Source organism: Danio rerio, chromosome 2 (genome assembly GCF_052040795.2).
Source record: "Danio rerio strain M-AB ecotype USA chromosome 2, GRCz13ab, whole genome shotgun sequence".
Lineage (NCBI taxonomy): Eukaryota > Metazoa > Chordata > Actinopteri > Cypriniformes > Danionidae > Danio > Danio rerio.
The window spans coordinates 41,375,510-41,399,045 of NC_141022.1; the positions used below are offsets into that span (position 1 = coordinate 41,375,510).

Below are 23,536 nucleotides of genomic sequence, written 5' to 3' on the forward strand. Positions count from 1 at the left end.
TGTGGAGACTATATCCACATGTGATTTTCATGCTGTTTTTTCTCTCATTGAAGTCCCTACACTAAAACACAACCCTCACAGAAAACATTCAGCATTTTTGTAGCTATATATACAAATTTGCAAGATTTCTTTTCATGGGAACCAAAATATTTCCACAATGACAGAAATACTGGTATTATAGTATATATTGTGGGGACATTTGGCCACTTTAATTAGTATTAAAACAGCATAAATTAGATTTCTCTGTTTGTTTTCATTTGTGTTAATAAAGTTAAAGGTTTATTTTCAGGTTCATGTGACACTGTAAACAAACGAGCACTCTCTCAGTGTAGTACGTCTCTAGCACCACCTGCAGTCCGTGGATTTACAAAACGAGGCACAACAAGCACTGCACAAAGGGCGGAGTTGATGACATTGCGATACTTCACAACACTCTCACACAGTTTGACGAACTATGAGAAAATAACATGAGATTTGTTTAAACCAAACAATTGTGTTTCATTTTATAGATAGATCACGTGTTAATTTTCGTCTCACTTTACTCTTTTAACGCAGTTATTTTCCCTCGGAGGTCGGCGGTGTGAAGTAAGTTGAGCATGACTTGTCAAACTTTTAAGGACAACGTTTCATTACATTGATTATATTAACTTATTATGCAACACTGTTCAGGAAACAAGCAGAAGAGGCACTGATTATATTTGTTAAATGCCTTGATTTGACTTGACTGTGTCTTGCCAGATACAGCAACTAACTTACCAACCACAGTTAACGTTACTTTGTATTACTAACGTGTTACAGCAGTGCTATATATTATATTATATTATATTATATTATATTATATTATATTATATTATATTATATTATATTATATTATATTATATTATATTACCTTTTCACACCAAGATGGTTAAAGTGTAGCAAAACAATTGATGATTGTTATCATGATTGCCTTGTAGTAAAAAAAAATTAATTTTCAGCGGGGTCTTCTATTTATCTGTCTGTCTGTCTGTCTGTCTGTGTCATCTTTCGGGCTAATGACATGCTAATGTGTAATGCCAAATGTTGCTGATCTGAAGTCTGTTTTGCCCCACAGCATTCTTCAAGGTCATTTTTCAACAAAACGTCTTTCTTTCTCTCTCACGATGACCTTTCAGTTCAAAGGAAACCTTCAGCATGTGATGTTTTTTCTGACTGCAACATTATCCACGGTTTAATAAGTGTATGAATGTTATCTTTGACTCTCTCTGTACTTTTGTGTGTTTGTCATCAGTTTGGAGGACATTAAGATGGACAGTGAAGTTTTTAAAATCGAGGAAAATGATGGTGAGCCCTCCACTAGTAAAGTAAGTGCCTGCCTTTGATCTGTTTTTTCTGTCTCTCTTATTTACACTTTGTCATGTATTGCATATGAGATGAACCTCAGGTTCCACAAACCTAATAGTTGTTGTTAATTTCGCTAGTTCTGATTATAAAGCATGTTGTAATAGGAAGGCATCTGCTTCCTCAGCAGGGCGTGGAAAAAACACAACAGTTTTTGGAACCCAGTGAGAAACCTGATGATAAAGAGTCAAAACTCATGCAGGTGGGCATTTTATAAGGCGTATCCCAATTTTAGATATTATTTGCAGTCTGACGAGATATATTACAGCATAGACTTACATTTTTCCATGGATCTTATAGGACTGCCTATAACTAATTGATTTTAGACTAATTGACTAATATTTCATCAAATATTATGTGTGAAGGATGCATTTGTTCTTTTATTCCAGGATATGGGTTCAGGTTTAAATCCAGAAGAGCTAGCTGATGTTGCAGGCCAACCAATCCTTGGGCAGGTATATACGCATCTTTGCACTAATTTGTTATATAAACCATGTATAAGCTCTGGTACATTGAGAAAAATGTGACTTTTAGATAATAAGCTATTATCAAGGTTATCTAGTTTTGCATCAATGGTTTTATTTATTTTATTAGGATAAAAATTCACATTCTCCCATACATTATCCCACTTATCACATGGATACATGGATCCTACAAAATTTTTGGAGGGAAATATATTAATTTGTGACATGTTTAAGAACTAAAGTTTATTGTAGTATACGTCATTGTAGCATACAAAGCAATACTTCTTTAAGAAGAGAAACAGCAACAATATTATGGTACATCATTATGGTACTATTTTTAAAGGGCTTCAATTGCTTTATCTAAGGATTAATCATAAACACTAAACACTGAGCTTCACTGAAACGTTCAACAAAAACTGGTTAAAGTTACTGCTGTTCATCTAGGAATCTTGCACAAGGGTGGCTTAGTGTGGAAGCAGTCATTTGAACATACATTTGGGCATTTTCAGCAACATTCTTTTTGTTGGCCCAGCCTAAATGGCTATTACCAAACCTTTAAGACAAGTACATACATGCACATCAGAATGTCAGGTGGAATATGACTTGCTGTATAAGATCGTCTAGCACAGGATAAATTATCAGTTTTAATTCAAGTAGAACTACACCAGCATTCTACCACTGCTCTCCTGCCTGCCTGACTTGCTAGAATTTTCCAAATTTTGAGATATTGTGGCTATATTATGGCTTTCTATTTTCTTGTTAATCTGCTTTGAAACAGTCTACATTTTAAAAAGCGCTATAGAAATAAAGATGAGTTGAACTGAATTAAATAGCTATAAACAAGTAGCAAAGCGATCATTTAAACACTTGTGCAAAGCATTCAGCAATTAGTGATTTTTTTGGTATGACAAGCATGATTTGTTATATAAAGTTGCTTCTGTTTAAAATAAATTTGGTTTTGTATCTTGCTTTTCTCCTTAAAACAGATTATAGGCCAGATAAACAGTCATTTGAAGTTATTTTTTGAAATGTAGGCCTGGGGAATCATAGGCTCCTGGATTTTACTTATCATTGCAGGTTGATAAGAATGAGGTCCTGGAAAAGAAGGTGGCTGAGACACCTAGAGAAGCTAGAGAAGAGGAAAATCCAACAGTAAGCACCTACTTTATCATTTGAAGTGAATACTGCTGGTTTTATTATTGTATGTTTCAAAATGGGTAATCTGGACTCGGTTCCCAGTAAATAACATTACTTTATTTGACATTTTTACAGCAAAAAGGACAAAAAAAGAAACCCAAAAATCCTTTTATGCCTCAGGTTGCAGCAAAGGTAAACACAATTTGTTTTCCTTACTTGCTTTTTAAAAACGCTCAAAATTGTTATTCACTGGAGTCATGTGCTGTTATTTCAGAACAAAACAACACAGAAGAAAAATGAAGACCAAAATATTGGAGCTGGCAGTGTTGTTGCAGAGGTACTGTAATATCCTAATATAAAACATAATACTCAACAGGCATAAAATGAAAACCGAGAGACTGTAGTGGTTTCAAATATAGGAAAGTTTGATACTACAGGTCAGGACAGTAGATTAGCTGTTGGAATTTTTTATGTCTGCAAAGAGTAAGAGCAGTTTGTGTTAGCGTCTGTCCGAGCTTGTTTTCAGCAATTAAACATGCTGAATTGGCTTATGTTGGCTTGTAGAATGTTTGAGAAGTGACGTTTAATCTGGTGCTTATCCATGAGTGTCAGTGTCTGTTGGTGTGGTGTGTACTCAACTTTTCTTTTTACACAACACAGGAAAAACAGTAATTAAACTAGATTTTAGGACCCTATAGGACCTTTTTCTTTTAAAGTGCAGGCACAAAAAAAAAAACAAGTTTTGGTTTTTTTTTGCAACCTCTGACAAAATCAAACTACATGTAGAAACTACCTTCCATTTTGACTCACAACTTCTGCAATTAATGTGGATTTCTGCATTGGAAGTTTCCCATCAAGTTCTCCTTTACACATTGTTGTCCAATCTTCGCTTGCAGAATAAACCTCACATAACTTTTTGTTTATAATCAGACTAAAGACCACAAGAAGACCCTCATGGAATGGCTGGACGACTTTCGATTAAGTGAAACTCAGAGAGAGGATGAGGAGGTTGGTTCTACAAGTATAGAGCCTTGCCTTTGCTTTAGAGTCCATATTAAAAAGATCATATTTAAATGATCCTAAATGTGTTTGTCACAGGATCTTGAGGGCCTCATGGATTGGTGGAACACTGTGGAACGTGAGTTTGTCCCGCCATGTTTGTCCACAATTGCCCACATTCTTGTATTTAGCACTAGCACTCACGCCTGGAAGTTTCCAGTGAATTCAAAAGTGTTTAATTGCTGTCATGTCTGTTTAAATAGGGTTTAATCTAAAACATTGGCCCTCCAGAAGCAGGTTTGGACATCCTTGCTTTAACTTTAAAACGAAGGGTGTCTGCATGACAATTCTTTACTAAACACTGAGTTTTTCCCTTGCATTTTTTTGAAAACGCTTGCAGACAAATAGCAATGTTGTCAAATTGTTCACCATTCAAGCAAATTCACAAAAATGGCTAAGTTGATGTATTATAGGCCAGATAACCTTACTTTTAATGTAATTTCTGAACAATAGGCTTAGAGTTTTTTAGAGTCTACTCATTGTTCAGAAGTTTTCAGGCCCCTAAAATGCTGTTGTCATGTAAATATTTCTTCAGTTTCCAAAGTCTTATTCTCTACTTTACCAGGTATCAACACAGTGGAATGAACCACCTGTTACAAACAGTTTTCTATTTTTAGTTGAAAATGGTGTTGTGTAGTTAATGTAACATAGGCTTATTCTAAAAGCATAGTCCTATATACGTTTCTAGAGATTGCGGATTATGTAGCCAGAGCTACGCAAGACTGCATTTCGCCTTTAAAATGAATGTCACGGGGAATGTATGACGCCGTTCCTTTCTCGTTTACCAGCTGACCGCTTACTCCTGTATGGACAGTTTTTCTCCTGTTACCAGTTTGTCTGGTACCTTAAAACGTACGTTGGCAGACTTAAAATGTAGAGCAGAGTTGATCCAGTAAAGAACGATTTCAGAAAGCAGGTAAGACAAAAACAGAAGCAAAAAAATAAAATAAGCAAGTAAATAACACGGCGTGAATGTGGTAAAATCTGAAAACAAGGTAAAAATCAGGGGGCTTTGCTTTTTCTGCATTGCTTTTTAAAATACTGAGGTTGGGTTTAGGGAAGGGGTTGGGCGCTGGTCAATCAATCGGTGCTTTTTAAAACACTATTGGATGGGTTTAGGGGAAGTGGAAGCATTGGGGGGATCGGCCGATTGGTCAGTCAGTCAGTCAACAGCGGCCTCTGGTGGATGTATGGGGATGTATTTAGCGCTCTTCAGAAATGTATATAGGAATACGCAATCAGAATAAACCTGGGATGTTGTGGAAATATCATATTCCTGCTTTAAAAATTTAATTAAAATGAAGTTGAATAAGACCAGACAGTTTGAGATTCACTCAACCGCCATGGGTGCTTCCTTAGGTGTTTCAACCCTTACACCACAATCAAATTACAAAAGAAAAAGACCCTTTGTACATTTGTATAAAGAAACTCATTCATCTTATTTATTATATATTAACCTTGTTGTTAGTATACTGTTGATTACTAAATATGAATTAAGAAAGCAGATTTTTCCATTACACTTACTTATTGTACATTTACTGTACCCATTGTTTTTTTCCATTTCAGAATGGGAGGACATGCCCAAAAATGACAACATGACTGAGAAAGAGGAAGCCAAGTAAGCCCGCATTCATTTTGTGTTCATGTGACAGGACAAATAAAGTAAATGTGACTGACCAGCCGCTTTTTCTCAGGGCTTTTGCTGTAACCGCTGACAAGGTGCAAAAGGGCATACGTGTGTTTAACAAACTTTTCTCGGAGCGAGCAGAAGGACTGTGGCAGCACGTGGTCGACCTGCATGCTATTGCAGATGGCCTGGACCGCTTCAATAAGAAGACCAAAATAGCCCAGATCACCGGTGGCTCCACCAGCGCTGTGGGAGGTGTAGCTACCATAACTGGCCTCATCTTGGCTCCTTTTACCATGGGAACCTCTCTGATTGTCACTGCGGTTGGTCTGGGTGTTGCCATGGCAGGTGGGCTTACCTCTGCATCTGCTGGCATAACCAGTACCGTCAACAACTCATTGGATCGCAAGAAGGTGGAACGCATTGTGGGAGACTACCAGGCAAAGATGGGTGACCTTAACAAATGCATGAAGTTCATCAAGCAAGGCATAACAAACCTGCGCAAGTTCAACCTGAATAAGATGAAGAAGCATGCTTATAATCGAGACTTCCCATGTTTTGATAACGTCTATGAGGACGGTGCCATGGCAGGCAAAGCTATTCTAACTAATGCTAATGAGATTATGCGTGTGATGCAGATAGCCAATGTGGCAGGAACCACTGCGGCACGTGCTGTGCAGATCGCTAGCATATCCACAGGTGTTCTGACGGGGCTTTTTGTTGGGATGGACATCTACTTTGTGGCCAAGGACTCCCATGAGCTGAAAAATGGTGCCAAGTCAGAATTTGCTGCTAAAATCAGAGAAGTGGCAGAACAGTTACACGAGGGCTTGATGGAGCTCAATATCATTCGAGATGAGCTGCGCATGACCACCACGGTGAAAGAAGACCAAACATCTTGACAAACTTCTGTATAAGTTCCTCTGGGTTTATTACCACTGGGTTTTTTACCCTGCCTTTTTCTACTCTCACAAGATGGTGTATAAATGATATGGTTATATAACTATAGTGGCTTCTCTTATTTTAAAGCACAGTAAATCTGTGGTCTTACCTTGTTTTTAAGGACTATATCCACTTCATTTTATTTTAAAGTGTAACTGCTGCTTTTAAAAGGATTAAAGTCTAAGATCTACATTAATCACCAGTAAGCTAAACACGCTAATCACTGCCTTATCTGTTTTCAAGCACTTTTCTGCCACTGAGAGTCTGAATTGTACACAGCAGATACTGTTGGAGACATTTATTTTGTTGTTGCTTCAGAAGTGTCATACGGATTTCAGAATAATTATTAGCAAACCTTAAATTATTTTTATTTGATTTGTGAAGTTAGTAGGCTCCTAGCCCCTCTAAGCACATGCAATAATGCACTCCTGACAACATGGTGTGGATTTTGTAACTGCTGCTAAAACATTTGTTTTTTAAACATTTATTATGTTATTGTACATCTGCTATTGCCAAATGTGTCATCGATGCTCTTATTTATTTATCTATCCATGTGCCTCTTTATCTGTCTGTCTATGTATATCTGTCTGTCTGTAATGTATTATACCCATAATGTCACTGCAAGTTTGTGACAGTCTTTAGTACCTTTAAAATGAAGGTATTTTCACTTTTTATTTTGTATGTAAAATAAAATATAAGATATTCTTTATTGGGGGCATTTGTGGTCTATTCGACCTTCATGTAGGGAAAAAAAAAAAAAAAAGAAAAAAAAAAAAATATATATATATATATATATATATATATAAGCACAGTGAACCACCTCATATTATATATATATATATATATATATATATATATATATATATATATATATATATATATATATATATATATATATATATATTAATTGTAAAAAACTATACTAAATGTGTCTTAAGAAACACCCTTTTGTGTGTTGTTTGGTCGTGGATGTCTTGACTCGTGAAGAGACACGACTACGTCATACTGATACTATGAGGTGGTTCACTGTGCTTGTCATTACTCGACACAGATTTCACCGGGCGGGGCTTTGCAAAGTTTTGACAGTCGATCTCTCTGTGGCTGTACGCATGGAAGCATAAGGTAGGCAAAACAGTTCGGTGAAATGTGATTTGCGAATGTCAATTCAGCGTGTTTACAAAATAAACTCTTCAGTCAGGTCTCGGAATAAAAATCGCTTCCTAGTTTAGCTCGAGCCATGTGCAAATCGGACGTTTCTCTCAGACATTCAGACTAGAAAAATATACTTTTAGAACGGGCTGCCAGTTTCGGAAAAGAAGACTATTGAAATGTTTAGAAATAAAACAACAAAATGAGCAAATCACTGTTTGTATTTACAGTTTGTCTAACGTTAAAAGAAGGGTCCGCGAGACGTTTACGCGTGTGTAACCGTTTGCGTTGTTTGTGCTCATGATGATGTCTGTGCCTGTTGTTCATTTTCTGGATTGTTATACAGCACTTTGTTGTAGTAATAATTTAGTTTTATGATACACATATTGTGTAAATTTGTTTCCCATCTAATTTTAGAAAAGAACCACAATGGTGATTCCAGAGGGAACACAGAAGCAGAAGCAGAGTCTCACTACATTAAAATGAGGTATTATGTAGTTATGAGTAGGGTACAGTCATATGTAAATCAAATATAAAAATATTAATCATTTTATATTTAATATTGTTGAATTTACTAAAACTTAAATGTGGCTATTTTAAAATAAGTCATATAAAATATGATTTTTAAAAAGCAATATGAGGTGAAATGTTTCCAAATTCTCATTTAAGAGGTGTTGAGATCACCATCTGTTATTTTTATTTGCAAATTTTCACATTTTAAACAATTAATCATTTAATTAGATTTTTACTAGTTTGGAGATATAATTTTCTGTCTATGCAGGGGCGGACTGATTTGGGGGCCAAAGCAATTTCAGTGTATGGGCATTGCATTGAGACTCAAAACATTCTCTTTCTCTATAGATATTTTGTTTTCTCTGTAGTTTTTTTTTTTTTTTTTTTTGTGAACAAACCACATGTTAAAAATATATTTTAAGTGGAACCTTCATTTTCTTAAAATTAAATACAATAAATTCACAAAACAAAATGTACAGTTAATTAGCCATATTTGTAATTAGATTTTAACATTTGCATGTGCAGTACGGAAGGAACGTTCCACTTTTAAAAAAGAAGAAGGCTAATAACATTAAAATCTTAATGGTGATAGACAGATTTTACAACATACAGTATGATAGAAAATTTTATAAAAGAGCTATATGTTTATTATAGGCTTTTTGACATTGGTCTGGGCCCCCTGATTCCACTGGGCCCACGGTGTCCCTGTCCTTTCGATCATTTTAAAACATGAAAATTATGGAATTGATCAAAAAAAGTTTCATTTAAAATTATATAAAAATTATTTATATTAATTAAACACCAAATTTTAAACAGTTATTAAAAATATAAAAAGGAAAATAAAAGCAAGCATAAAAGTGCAAATAGATTTTAAAAGCAATTCTGTGAAAGTGATTATTGACATTATTTATATGAACAAGGAATTTGTGAGCTAGTTAATGAACCACTCAAAATGTGTCTGAAGCTCTTGTCAATTTTTAATAACCTGTGAAACCGAGTTGGTTGTGATAATTAATTTTGATCTCTCAGGGCCTGGACTGAAATAATAATACATGGACACAAGTCCTAAATACAAGAGTCCATCCAAGAGAATGACAGCTTAGTTATGAAATACAGCATTTTACAGGGCATATAAAATAATAAAAATATTTCAATTAAGTTTGATGCACAACTCATCTTATTTGAGTGGGACAGATTTAATAGTGATCCATCTGTAGGTGAAGTTAACATACAGTGCCATTGATTCAGAAGAAAACAGCAGATATAATTCAGGTAAGCCATGTGTCACTGTCATGCAGTTAAACGCTCAAATACATTTTAGCAGTCACATATATGAACTGTCAATTTGTGTTGTTTCCTCTGCTTGTGCCAAAAGGAGAGAGCAGATTCAATGTCCAGGCGTTCAGACACAGCTGAGCACTCATTCGAGGCAAGACAGTACTTGTTTAAAGATCTGGGAGCAGCAAACATTCAGACAGGGGTTAGTAGTTTGATGTAAAAGCTCTCTTGTTTATAACGTCTTTCCTTTTATTTGCATTGTTGACTATTTTTACTTAACAAAGAGAGTATTGTGCATGACGGACTGATTTGCATTAATGACAGTCTGTAAGGGAACAATAGAAGTGCCTTGATGTTATAGTATAATTTCTTAGAATGCTGCTCTGAATCTGCTTTGACTCTGCTTTGGGATAAAAAGTAACATTTAGAAAACAGACAAGCAGCAGACGATGAAGATTTTGAACTAGTAGTGAAATATGTTGAAGATTCAGACTCTAAAAAAATAATAGAAATTAATACACAATGAGTTTTCCCTTTTTAAAATAATACTTAATTAAACGTGCCACTGTTATTTCTTTATTATTTTTTATAGAATTTTTTCATACATAATTTTTTGTAAGTGCAGAAATGTTTCTGAGAGTAATCAGTTAACATTTTTTCCCAGAACAAGTTTGCTGAGAGTGAAGTCTCGTCTCTCAATGATCGACTATCAGACACCATTGACCCTAAGGTTTGCCATCTAATGTGCTCAACAGTTATTGTAAATGGTGTACATTCAGGCCCGTATATACAGGGGGTTCGGGTGATTCAAAAGACCTACCCTTCACTGACAAAGGTTTAGAATTTGTCCCATACATGAGCTCATTTGTCACTTTTTGACTGTTATGCCATAATAAATTGTGAAAATAACCCATTGAAAAAGGCTTTAATACCAGGTTTAATCCACTGTTGGCTGTCGCTTCAGTGTGACTGAGGAAAATTGAATGTGCAGGCCAGTTTGTTATTTTAATTAATGATATTTAAATGACAATATGCTAGTTTTTAATTTAAAACTTAAACAGATTAAAAAAGATTCAAATTTTTTCTAATGATATATGATGTAATACATTTGCATTTAAAAAATAAATATTGTTTTCATATTTCTTTATTCTAAATATTTAGGAAATGTTTTTGGTACATCAAAAAGTGTGGTTATGCTGACCATCAGCTAATGATGAAGAAATAGTGCTTAAAATGTCACTAAAATGCAGCCTCTTTAAACTTCCTTATTAAATAAAAATTGAGGCGAATAACAGCAAAAGGGTCCACTTTTTTAAAAAAAAGAACTACCCCTTTCACCAGTCTGACTATGGGCCTTTATATTTATACCCAGTTCATTTCATTTGTCATGTTTTACAATGAAAAGTTACTAGATTGTACATTGTCTTCATATTTCAGGGGAAAGGAGCTGTTTTTAGAAGATTGTTTAAGAAGACACCTAAAAAGGTGACAAGTCTCGCTGCACAGGAGGTAGAACCACAGGTGGAGTTTTTGGACATTACAAAACCAATTTAAGCCAAAATGTTTTGATGACAGACAACTAAATCTAATTAATATAGTCTGTTCATGTAAATTAAATAATTCATAATTTTACGTTGAAACGATTAAAGCAAGAGTAAACTGAGCTATCAAAGGGTTACCTTTTTGGTCCAAATGCTTTTGTATCTAACATACTATACTTTGCAGAAACAAACTGAATGATGTTTTATTAACAAATTTAGAGAGAAACATGCGGATATGCTTTGACAAGGCCAATTCATTACTGATAACCATTCTATTATCCATTTAGTATAAGACCAACTACTGTCTAATTAGTATAAGAGCAAACCCCCATATATAATCAAATATATCCTACCTCTGTTTTTATGTCAACTTTCAGCCCCCCGATGCCAAATTTTTAAACCCTATTCCTACAAATTGGAGCAGGGTGTGCATTCTTATGGCAGACTAGACACTACACTCAGACCCATATCTCTGTCTTTTTCCTGAAAAGGAGAATAGCATAAGTTACACTAAAAGAAATATATTTTTGCAAAATTGTTGCAAACAGTTTATATAGGCTGAATTTAAACAAACAAATTACATTTAGGAATGTTCAACTTATTTTTTTTATTTAGACTATATAAACTGTTTGCAACCACTTACATTAAAAAATTAAGTAAATCTAATGAAAATGTTTCAGTGTAGGCTGTCTTTCCAAATTTGTAGCCTTCTCCTCAAACAGCATGCCAAATATGCATATTTTATTCAGCCAAATATCTGTAAGTGTGAGCTAGTGAATGATAATGAATACAGTCATACAGTTAGACACTAGGGGGAGGCAAAAGACTTCCTCAGAGATATTGCTCAAACATCACCCAAACCCTTGGCAAAGATACCACATGATTAAATGAGATGATTGCCTGTAGAGTTGCATACAATATTTGAGTAATTAATTAATAAACTAGTTATCATGGTATTATGAAGCAATATAAGGCTGAAAGCTGTCAAAATGAATCAAGACCACTAAAGTGATTGCTGATGAGAAATACGATCTGTCACTAGTTTTTTGACATATTTGGACAACATAATCATATCTGTAGCAAAATATATAACACTGTTCTCGTGTTTTTTGTTTTTTTAATGAAAAATCTCAATTATTGTGCTTTTAACATAATCTTATTAATAATGAATCACAACTACTATAATGACAGAATTGATCTGAAAAAAAAAACACAAATACTCAGGTGATGGACCTAGTTATACTCTGCTTTTAAACAGTTTATTCTGTTTTACAACAATTCCTGCAACATAGTTGTGGCAAATTTTACGTAATTTTGCACATTACACAGAATAATGCTGCAATTTTTATGGTTGATTTAGCTCACAAACATCTGATGTTACCTTCCTCTCTCTCAACAGGAAAAACTGTCATTACAAGATGGAGAACTGTCAGCAAGCAAACACCATCAAACAGAAACCCACACCAAGGTGTTGCAATATTGAAATATTGTTCTCACAATATATTCTTAAATGAATGTCTTTAAGTTTGCACTTAGCAAAACACTTTGAAATAATTCGTTCAGCTTTGTTTGATGCATAGATCTGCTGTTTTATTATTATTACTTTTTCTTTTTTTTACAGAAAGAACCAGTATTTAAGAATGAGGATTTTCCAGCCAGTGACAGTCATGTAAGCCATTATGTCAGAGAGGCCACAATGTGACACCCATAATATTGACCATATATCTTGCATTCAAAATCACTAAAATTTCTATTTTGATTCTCTGATTAATGTCTTTAGGAGGAGAATTCACTGTTTAATTTTCTCAAAACATTTCCAAGAGGAACTGAGAACACTTCTGGAGAGGTATATTACTACAGTAATATAATACACATATGACAACCTGTTTTCTTTATATGTATTGTGTTAACTAGTCTATTTTTGGCACTGTTGATTATGCATAATGTTCTCTAGCTTTCCTCTTCTAGGACAGCCCACCATTACACATCAAACTGCTGGCCAGTAATGACCATCTCTTACATCCCCTGTATAACAACGTAGAGGTGCTCATCATTACTTAGTTTATTCTGTAAAGTTGATTATATATCTAGTTTTTGATTTGCATAATCCCTGACGGCTTAAAATCACTGCCTCTTTTCTGTAGGATAATTCAGGCAAGCTAAATGGCACTTTCCGCAGTTCCCCAAAACCAGCATTACGTTTTGCTGTGGAAACGGTAATGCAGTCCACTTTTTTATTTATCGCTGTAAATGGATTACTGATAATGTTCACAATCAGCATGAACCTGTATGGAAAATCAATAAAATCATATTATGCAGGATCCACTAAGTGAGCACAGTGAGCTTACAGACTGGGATTATACCATTTTGGAAGCTGATAAGGTAATGTATCAAATCAGCAATGATCTGCAAATTGTCAGGAAACAAATGCTTTACCTTTTTTGTCTGTGTTTGCTAGAAATCTATTGAAGTGCCCAGAAAATGCACAGCAAGTCATCAGAAAATCTCTAATCGTAGTACTAAGGTGAGCATCTTTTGTTTGTTTAAAATACAAGAGCATTTGTATCTTTGGAGGTCTAAAATGTTATATATAATTATATATATATATATAATATATATATATATATATATATATATATATATATATATATATATATATATATATATCGTCTATCTGACATTTTTGTCAAAATTGAATTATTGATATATTATTATTAAATGACCACTTATTTACATTATGGGATGTTTTTTTATAAGTTGTTAAAATTTTAGGACTTTTTATTAAAAAAAAAAATGTTACACACATATTGTTTGCTATGGAATGCAAAAACTCAATCTCAAAATCATTCAGAACGCAGATAGAACCTTATAATTCCAAGGTGACGATACACACACACACACACACACACACACACACACACACACACACACACACAATAAAATTGTTTTTACTGTGCTGTTCACATACTTTCAGGTGTCATATAGAGTGAAGAGAACTCTGTCTACAATGTCCACATTTTCATCCGGTACACAGGTAGTTTAACATTTTTAAAAATACCATTTTATATTTTAGATTTAAAGTAACATCATGCACTAAAGATCTTTCTGTAGGGCTCTGACCAGGAAGATATAATGAATGAACCAGTGGAACTACAGCAACTGCAAAATACTGAGGTATATCTAACTATCTATCTGTTTGTCTGCCTGCCTGCCTGCCTGACTGTCGCTCTAATCATACATTTATATACTATCAAATGTATAGTATATAAACATAAACAATAAATAAACAAAACAGGTGATTTTGCTCACATTTAATCTTATAAGGCTGAACGGCATAAAATGCTAGCAGTCTGAGAGGGGTCTGGATGCATTGCAATCTGAGCTGCATCCAATGCTTTTTAATGCGCTCACCTAACACCACCCCTAACCCTACCAATCACAGTGACGTCACTAACTTCATTAAGTTCATTGTGTCTGTCATTGCCTCGCTGGGTGATGCAATCTCAGCTTGCATCATAAAGGCTGCGTCCTGATGCTATTGACCTGTTTTAGAATGATTTGATCAGCTTAAAAAAATGACACTGGGTTTTTCCTCCTCTAAGGGCATATTATGCAGTCTCTGTCACCATCTTGTGGATGGACAACGTCAACTGTCTTTGCTCAGTATGACAGACTGATGGCCGCCAATGCGATGCATCTCTGAAATTAAAAATATTTAAATTTACACTGTCCATATAAATAAACTGCATAGTTATGATCTAAACAACTACATTCTCATCTAAAAAAGCCTCAAAAGTACATTATGTTGTCCAACAGCTGCAACTGTTATACACTCCAAACATTTTTTTTGCTCGTTCAAACTACTTATTTAAAATAAACTGAATCAGCACAAATCTTGAGATTTTATTGGGACAACTTAATTTTTTTGTGTTCAATCCACATAAATTTGTTAGAAGTGTTAGGTTAACTTCATCGATTTGTGTTGGGACAACGTGAATGAAATGTGTGGAACCCTGCATTTTTTACAGTGTGAGTTTATTGGTCTGCTGTCGTAAATATATATTTTTGTTATTATAGGACTGTACTTTTGAAATCCTGCCAGTGGAGATGGCTGCCTATCCAACAGATTTAAATTCCTCAGAGACAGATGAGGTATATTAAAATATGCAATAATTCTTGTAATATAAATTAAATAATAATTAGTTATTGTAATTGTTTATTAGATTTTTTAAAACTTATCTTTCTGTTTATCTTTGTTCACAGGATGATGGTCTGATGGACTGGTGGAAAAGTGTTGAGGGTCTGTTGGTCCAAATGACTTGATTACATATTAGGCATTATGTAAAACTAGTTATGTGCAAAACTACTTAGTTATATTCTTGTATAATTTGGACAGTTTTAGATTCACCCAATTCACGCTAGACTAGAGGGTATTTACATGCTCTTAAACAGCTGTTAAAGCAAAATGTAATACTATAAGCAAGTTTTATTATTTAAAGTTCAACCACTTTAAACTTAGCAGATTTGTTTTTTTGTGCTTTTAGTTTCTTGCCATTAAGGCAAATGCTGATGCACTTGCCTAAGAATGCAGTAACTAAATAATACATTAACAGATTAAATATTTATAATGCATGGTGATTTACTAAATATTTACAGTAGTCCATCTACTACTTTTAATGTCAAAAAAGCATGCATTAACCTAATTTGTGTTTGCATTTTTAGAAGCCCACATCGTGGTAGATTTGGTGTCGTCATTATGGAAATTATTTTCATTGTGTTTTTGTTCTTAAAATTCTCAGTAGATCACCCACAAATCATTCCACACCATCTGCACCTTTATAGAACTGCACTCTGTCATGGCAATTTTAAAATTACAACACTTAATAAGAGACAAAAATGTTCAATTATTTTTAAAGACGATTTTATTCTCGTGGAAAAGGCTCAGACAGTCAAACAGAAACATTGGTCACAAGAAAGGGAGGGCTTTCTCCCGCTTATATCAGTTCTTCAAGGTTACATTACGGACCTGCTGTACTTTTCCACACAAGGCAAAGAAATTAACAAAAATATGTCAAATATCTCATGCTTGGGCCCTCATCTTTAGACAAAACACAAAATTTTATGAGCATTCAAGTTAGGTAAAAATGAACTTTTCCTCCACAATTCTTATTTTCTAACCCCTTGGTCACTGCTCAACAAAATGAGTAATTTGGATGATTGGTTAACCTTTGTAACTGATCATTGTTAATTACATTTATTTAATATTTATTTTATTCATTTCCATTTTAAAGTGAAGTAAATCTTTTCAAAGTTGCAAAAAAGAAAAATTCCAAATTGCAACTTAGGTGCATTTCCATCAAGTTGTTAGAGCAGAGATGCCCCAACTAGGGTCAAGGTTGGCCCATTGTACCCTTTGATTTGGCCTGCCATCCCATCTGAGAAGAGGGGGGAATTTTGAGGTGGGTTAGAGTTAATGGTTACCTAAGGTAACCTTTCATTTGTTAGTTTTATTTTTAAGCTAAAAAAAACAACAAACTCAACTTTCAATTAAATTGAATCCATTTTTTATAAAAATACTATTGCTCAGTGGATAAAGCACAAGTCCTCAGTGAGCAAATCAAAGTAAAGGCAGGTGCAGCTTGACTAGTGTATGTGGCTTCAAACTCCATTGTGTTATAAATGGAATTGATATGTTTTCATTATATTACATTCACCGGCCACTTTATTAGGTACACCTGTCCAACTGCTTGTTAACGCACATTTCTAATCAGCCAATCACATGCAAGCAACTCAATGCATTGCATAGGCATGGAGACATGGTCAAGACGATCTTCTGCACATCAAACTGAGCATCAGAATGGGGAAGAAAGGTGATTTAAGTGACTTTTTTCACTTTTAACCCACTCTTGTCAGCTAAGAACAGGAAACTAAGGCTACAATTTACACAGGCTTACCAAAATAGGAACAATAGAAGATTGGAAAAACGTGCCTGGTCTGATGAGTCTTGATTTCCGCTGTGACATTTGGAAGGCAGGGTCAGAATTTGGCATCAACAACATGAAAGCATGGATCCATCCTGCCTTGTATCAATAGTTCAGGCTGTTGTTGGTGGTGTAATGGTGTGGGGGATATTTTCTTGGCGCACTTTGGGCCCATTAGTTCCAATTGAGTATTATGTCAACCTGACCTGAGTATTGTTGCTGAGCATGTCCTTCCCTTTATGACCACAGTGTACCCATCTTCTGATGGTAACTTCCAGCAGGATAATGCACAATGTCTTAAAACACGAATCATCTCAGACTGGTTTCTTGAACATGAAAATGAGTTCACTGTACTCAAATGTATTCCACAGTCACCAGATCTCCATCCAGTAGAGCACCTTTGGGATGTGGTGGAATGGGAGATTCACATCATGGATGTGCAGCCGACAAATCTGCAGCAACTGCGTGATGCTATCATATCAGTATGAACCAAAATCTCTAAGGAATATTTTCAGTGCATTGTTGAATCTATGCCACAAAGGATCAAGGCAGTTCTGAAGGCAAAAGTGGGTCCAACTGGGCACTAGTAAGGTGTACCTAATAAAGTGGCCAGTGAGTGTAGGTTCATTATAGCATGTAAGAAATATGTAATGGATTAGTTACTATGCTTAAAGTAATGTTTTCTAATTATTTTTAAAGAAACGAGGGAATTATTTATGAAACTTTGTAATACAGCTTTTTATATTTACCTTCAGCCCACTGTCCTCAATCAAGTTTTTTTTTTTTTGATGCCCAAAAAAATGTTTGGGCATCCCCCTGTTAGAGCAGCTGACTGTAGTATTGGTAACCTAGTAATCAACAGTAAGCACAATGCAAGCAAGATGGAGACATGTGAGTGTAATATTCACTACGTCAGATTTCCTTCAGAAAATTTTCACCTTCCAATAATGGCATTGTCCAAAACCAGCTCAAGCAAGCGTAGAAACATTTTTGTGAATTAAGGGATGTAATTGGCATTATCATTACATGTTTCTCATTTGATGCTTCAAACATTTGCATTAACACAGAGTAATGGAAACTCAGCTACTGTTTGCAGTTTCATATGACATACTGATTATTGACAGGTTGGAGTGAATGGAACCAAACATCAAATTTTCAGGAGGATGACGAGGAGCTGTGAGTAAATGCAGACTTTTTATACCGTTTTTACCTTCAATGGCTACTTACATTTGTTATTTTGTCTACCAGGGCTGTAGAGGCTGCTGCTGACCGTGTGTTCATGGCCGCCCGTCTCTTTGTCAGTCTATTCAACCAGCGTGGAGCATCTTTGCAATGTCGCATTATGGAGTTGCTTGCTCTGGCTGATGCTGCAGACAGTTTCCATAAGAAGACGGTGAGCGCCGCTATCGGAGGGGGTGTAGCTAGTGTCGCTGGAGGCATAGCCACCATTACTGGCCTCATCCTTGCACCCTTTACCTTTGGCACATCCACTATTGTCACTGCAGTGGGCATCAGTGTGGCCACAGCTGGCAGCATCACTTCAGCCACAGCGAACATCACTGACGCTGTTCAATCCAAGATAGACCGCAAGAAAGTGGAGAAGATGATCCAGGGCTACCAGAGTGAGATCACTGACATTAGGGATTGTCTGGAATTCATGCAAGTATGTTCAGCACACTATATTTATGTTTAGTAGATGCTTTTATTCAAATCAACGAACAAATAAAGATAATTGAAGCACTTCAGGTCACCAGAGAGCAGTGAAATTCAGTTGAAGTCAGAATTATTAGCTGATTTTTAAAAAACATTTCTAAACATAATAGTTTTAATAACTAATTTAACTAACTGATTTATTTTATCATTGCCATGACGACAGTAAATTATATTTTACTAGATATTTTTCAAGACACTTCTATACAGCTTAAAGTGACATTTAAAGGGTTAACTAGACAGGTTAGGCAAGTTATTGTATAACAATGGTTTGTTCTGTAGACTATTGAAAATGCAGTAAATATATAGCTTAAAGGGGCTAATAATTTTGACATTAAAATGGTTTTTAAAAAATTTATAAAAACAAATTAATAAAACAATATAAGTTAATAACAGTATAAATAAAACAAATAAGACTTTATCCAGAAGAAAAAATATTATCAGACATACTGTGTAAATTTCCTTGCTCTGTTAAACATCATTTAGGAAATATTTAAAAATAAATAAAAAGGGGGGCTAATAATTCTGACTTCAACTGTATATAAATGTCAAGTTGGTTTAGCTATATACATTAAAAGTCAAAATTATTTTCGATTATTTTTAAAAAATGTTTCCCAAGTGTTTGCTTAACAAGGAGATTATTAAAAGTAATAGTTTACTAATTTTAGTAGTAATAGCTTAAACACAATAGTTACTAATAAATAACTTATTTCTAATCACTAATTTATTTTGTCTTTGCCATGATGACACAGGGTCTCTGCGGGGTCTTAAATCTTAAGAACAAAATGTTATGCCTTAAAGTCTTAAACTGACTGAAATAATGTCTTCTAGGTTCTTATTTTTTTTTCCCTTTGTTTGTGTAAAGCTGCCCAATCTGGATATTAACACCCATCCAATCACCAACAATTCATCTCAATAAAACTTTTAACTTTTTATTTAAAAGTGTAAGAGTACCTCTATTTATCATAATGGTTTAATTATTTACTTATAACAACATTTGTTTAAAAGTTCCCCATCTATTTACTGCTGAGGACACTGACCTGAACATACGTTTAGTTTATTATAGTTTTAAAACATTTTTCCTTTGAAATAAAAATAAAGGTTATGTTGTAAAAAAGAGTATGTATAAAATGACTAGAGCTTGCTTGTTTTAACACATTTTAAATATGATGCTAAGAAATAACTAATATTACTTAAATGTTTTTATTATTAAATTATTAATATTTTTGTATCATTAAATGTATTAAACTATAAGATTTTTTGATGGGGCAAATCAAAATCATTTCCAACTGTGACATTTGTGAAACTCCTTAGCGTTTAGCCCTGTATGGGTAAAAATGTGCATTCGTAATGGTCTTTAAAATGTCTTTAAATTTAACTTGGTGAAACCTGCAGAAACCCTGTGACTGGACATAATATTTTTTTCTTATTTTACAAGATATTAGTATTCAGCCTAAAGTGCAATTTAAAGACTTAACTAGGTTATTAGGTTAACTACACTGTTAGACATTTTATTGTATTTTTACAGTAATGTACTGGCAGCACTGTTGCCAGAATTTATCACAGCTACTCTTGTACATTAACTTACCTGTAAATGTGTTTTACAGTTGCGGGGCTCTACCGTAATTTCATTTTACAGTAAAATAGCCTTACCGCTTCTGGTAAAAATGTACTCTTATGGAGAAATACGGTAGTTTTAGAGTATTACCATTCTTACAGTACTTTACTGTAATTTATTTGCATTTTACACTAGGTGTACAAAACCTTTATTTTTTTGTATTTACTATCGAATTTAATAAATTCCAAACAAGTGACCATTTTTTTGAACCCATTAGTTCCATTCTGAAAACATACTGCTATATACATTTCTGGAGAGCATCAAATATGTCCCAGGAGCTAAGTTTTTTTTTTTTTTTTTTTTTGCAGTTTTTGTTTTCGCGAGTCCACCAGTCCTCTATGTAGGCTTTTAGACATCTCAAATTTCCATCACGAGTGCCATTCGCGCCTGCGGTTCTCACGTAAATCCACCAAAGGCCGCTGTCGAGTAATTGACTGTTAACCGGAGGTAAACGGTCAGCTGCTAGCACGAGAATTTAGCCATACGTACTTCTGGCTACATAATTTGCTCTCCAGAACTGTATGTAGGGCTACATTTTCAGAATGAGCCTATGTTGCATTTTTGTCTTAAGCTACAGTACTTGACTACTTTGATTACAGAAGAATACTGCAAATTCCTAATATGCAGTATAAGTTACTGTACATTATTTTTTTTAAATGATCCACAATAACAATTGTAAAAATCTTAAGGGGGCTAATAATATTGACCTTAAAATTGTTTTAAACTTCTTTTATTCCAGTCAAACTAAAATAAATGCGATTTTCCGCAATGGTAATAGTTGTAATATTTATTTGTCATCCTTGGTGTCTGACTTGTAATTTTGTATATGTAGGAAGGAATGAATACCCTGCAGGAATGGGATTTTAAGGACTACTCTGACAGTGTGGTCAACACAAGTCTCAACCGTAATATAAAGTATGTGATGAAGGAAGGTGGGCGAGCTGGAAAAGCCCTCCTGATAAACACTGATAGACTTGTTAGCACTGTGAAAGTTTTGGGTGTTGCTGGAGGTGCTGCCAAAGCCGCCAAGGCCATCAGTATCACCACAGGGGTCATGTCCACTCTTTTTCTTGCTCTGGATGTCTTTTTTCTCGCCAAAGACTCAAATGAACTCCGCAAAGGTGCCAAGACCAAGTTTGCCTCCAAGATCCGAGAAGTTTGCAAAGAGCTTCAACATGGCCTACTGGAATTAAACAAAGTGAAGACGCAGCTTCAGAAGACCATGGATGGAATTGAAGTGGAAGAATATGAGGAAGATGAGGAGGATGAAGACCCGTGTGTGTCAGATCCCATCAAACTGGCTCTGCTTGAGCAGGAACTTGACCAGATGGAGGAGAAACTTGACCAGAAGGGTCTGCAGGATCAAATGAACAAAAGCAAGAAGGCAGAGACTGAAGGAAAGACCACAAAAAAGAACAATAATGAGGAGTGAAAATGAATGATGCAACGTATCACTAAAGAAATGACAACAGCAGGATGGTTGGCAAATAAAAGATTTGAAAGTGGGAAGAAGAGTGTGAATGAAGAATAATAATAATGAGAAAAGTTTATTAGGAAAGATTTAGAACAGATAAACAAGATGTCTGATGTCAAGATGACTTCAAGAAGATTTGAAGAAAAATAGACCAAAGATAGATGGCATTTATAATATTTAAGGCTCAAGATTAAGAATGATCTTTACACTTTGCCTAACCCAGGTTTCTTTCCTTTTAAGCATGCAGAGCTTTTAATAATGGCTGAAGGATTGCCATAAGCTTGTAATTGGGAAGAGGGATTTTTTACCTTCATATTTTTACCTGAATTGAAACTTGCTCTGCCGTCAATTTGTGCAGAATTAACATAAAACTGCATTGCTAAACAAACACGTAGTGTTAAATTGTAAGCAACCAACAGCCAATCAGGTGTCACATACTGTCATTTCAGCATTTAGAGGGGAAAGCCAGTAGTGATGGAAAAAGTCAATGGCTCATGGGAAATACTTGACCCTTTTTGTAAACAGGCCACACACTGTTTGTTCAAGCAATGACTCTGATACCTTATATGCAAAAAGGATGTTAATCAAGGCTTTATAAATATGCCCCACACCTTACTTAAGAAGTGAAATCAAACATTTAAATCACCCCCTGGTGGCTGGTTGCAGTACACGTTATAAATTTTGGCTTCACTATGTCAAGGAAGGGGGAGGGGGTCTAATTACATGTTGGTTCCCACCGTTTTAGCTCTTATTACACAAATGTATGTTTAAGTGTTGCTAATAAGTTTGCATTTAGTTAGTCATGTGATGATAAAAAAATGCAATGTTGTGTCATGAATACATGCTTGCGAGAGTTTGGTCAGGACTTTGATTCCAGAGCTCCAGCTCATGATGTCATTGGCATCATCATCTAAAAGATTACAGCAGACATACAGTACTTGGGACAGTTTGGCTTCAGTATTTTATAGTGCCCAAACATATAGCCAAGCTCCCAAACACAATTAAAGAGTCTCTTAAAGGGACAGTTCAGACAAAAAAAAATTACATTCTTCTTACTCACCCAAGTGGTTCCAAACCTTTTCTTTCTTCTGTTAAACACAAAAGCTGAAAATCGGTAACCACTGAAAACCACAACCCAGGCTCATTCTGAAAAAGTATCTCTATATACAATTCTGGAGAGTGCCAAATACATCCTATAGGAGCTATGTTTTTTGCAGTTTCTGTTTTCGCGAATCCACCAGAGGCTGCTGTGTATGCATTTGAGATCTTAAATTTCTCTCGCGAATGCCATATGCACCTGTTGTTCTATTGTAAATCCACCAGAGGCCGCTGACGAATGATTGTTTTGACCGATTGACCTAAACCCAACCAATTGTATTGATCTACCCCTAGAGCAGAGGGTCAAGTGTCCTGCAGAGTTTAGCTCCACTTCTCCTTAACACACCTGCCTGGAAGTTTTTAAGTTTACTTAGTAAGATCTTAATCAGCTTGTTCAGGTGTTTATGTACAGTTAAAGTCAGAATTATTAGCCCCCCTCAAATTTTTTTCTACTCTCTATTAAATATTTTGCAAACGATGTTTAACAGAGCAAGGAAATTTTCACAGTATGTCTGATGATATTTTTTTCTTCTGGAAAAAGTCTTATTTGTTTTATTTTGGCTAG

The 23,536-nt window shown here is 34.9% G+C and overlaps 2 protein-coding genes across 4 annotated transcripts; both read left to right on the forward strand.

The window, feature by feature from the left end:
* The first annotated feature begins 407 nt into the window (after positions 1 to 407).
* Positions 408 to 7,318, forward strand: apol1 (apolipoprotein L1). 3 transcript variants are annotated; one of them, NM_001030138.2, is given in 11 exon segments: positions 408 to 585; positions 1,271 to 1,343; positions 1,508 to 1,582; positions 1,770 to 1,835; positions 2,922 to 2,996; positions 3,117 to 3,173; positions 3,256 to 3,318; positions 3,912 to 3,989; positions 4,080 to 4,119; positions 5,607 to 5,658; positions 5,735 to 7,318. In NM_001030138.2, coding segments are annotated over 10 exon segments (1,398 nt in total). In that variant the 5' UTR covers positions 408 to 585; positions 1,271 to 1,286; the 3' UTR covers positions 6,570 to 7,318.
* A 308-nt stretch (positions 7,319 to 7,626) lies between these two features.
* Positions 7,627 to 21,908, forward strand: apold1a (apolipoprotein L domain containing 1a). The gene is given in 21 exon segments (NM_001030137.2): positions 7,627 to 7,731; positions 8,176 to 8,245; positions 9,489 to 9,543; positions 9,647 to 9,751; positions 10,214 to 10,279; positions 10,987 to 11,070; positions 12,490 to 12,558; positions 12,712 to 12,759; positions 12,871 to 12,936; positions 13,059 to 13,133; positions 13,235 to 13,306; positions 13,410 to 13,472; positions 13,549 to 13,614; positions 14,065 to 14,124; positions 14,202 to 14,264; positions 15,168 to 15,242; positions 15,354 to 15,390; positions 18,196 to 18,247; positions 18,320 to 18,734; positions 21,232 to 21,812; positions 21,814 to 21,908. Coding segments are annotated over 18 exon segments (2,010 nt in total). The 5' UTR covers positions 7,627 to 7,731; positions 8,176 to 8,245; positions 9,489 to 9,543; positions 9,647 to 9,661; the 3' UTR covers positions 21,842 to 21,908.
* Positions 21,909 to 23,536: the final 1,628 nt, after the last annotated feature.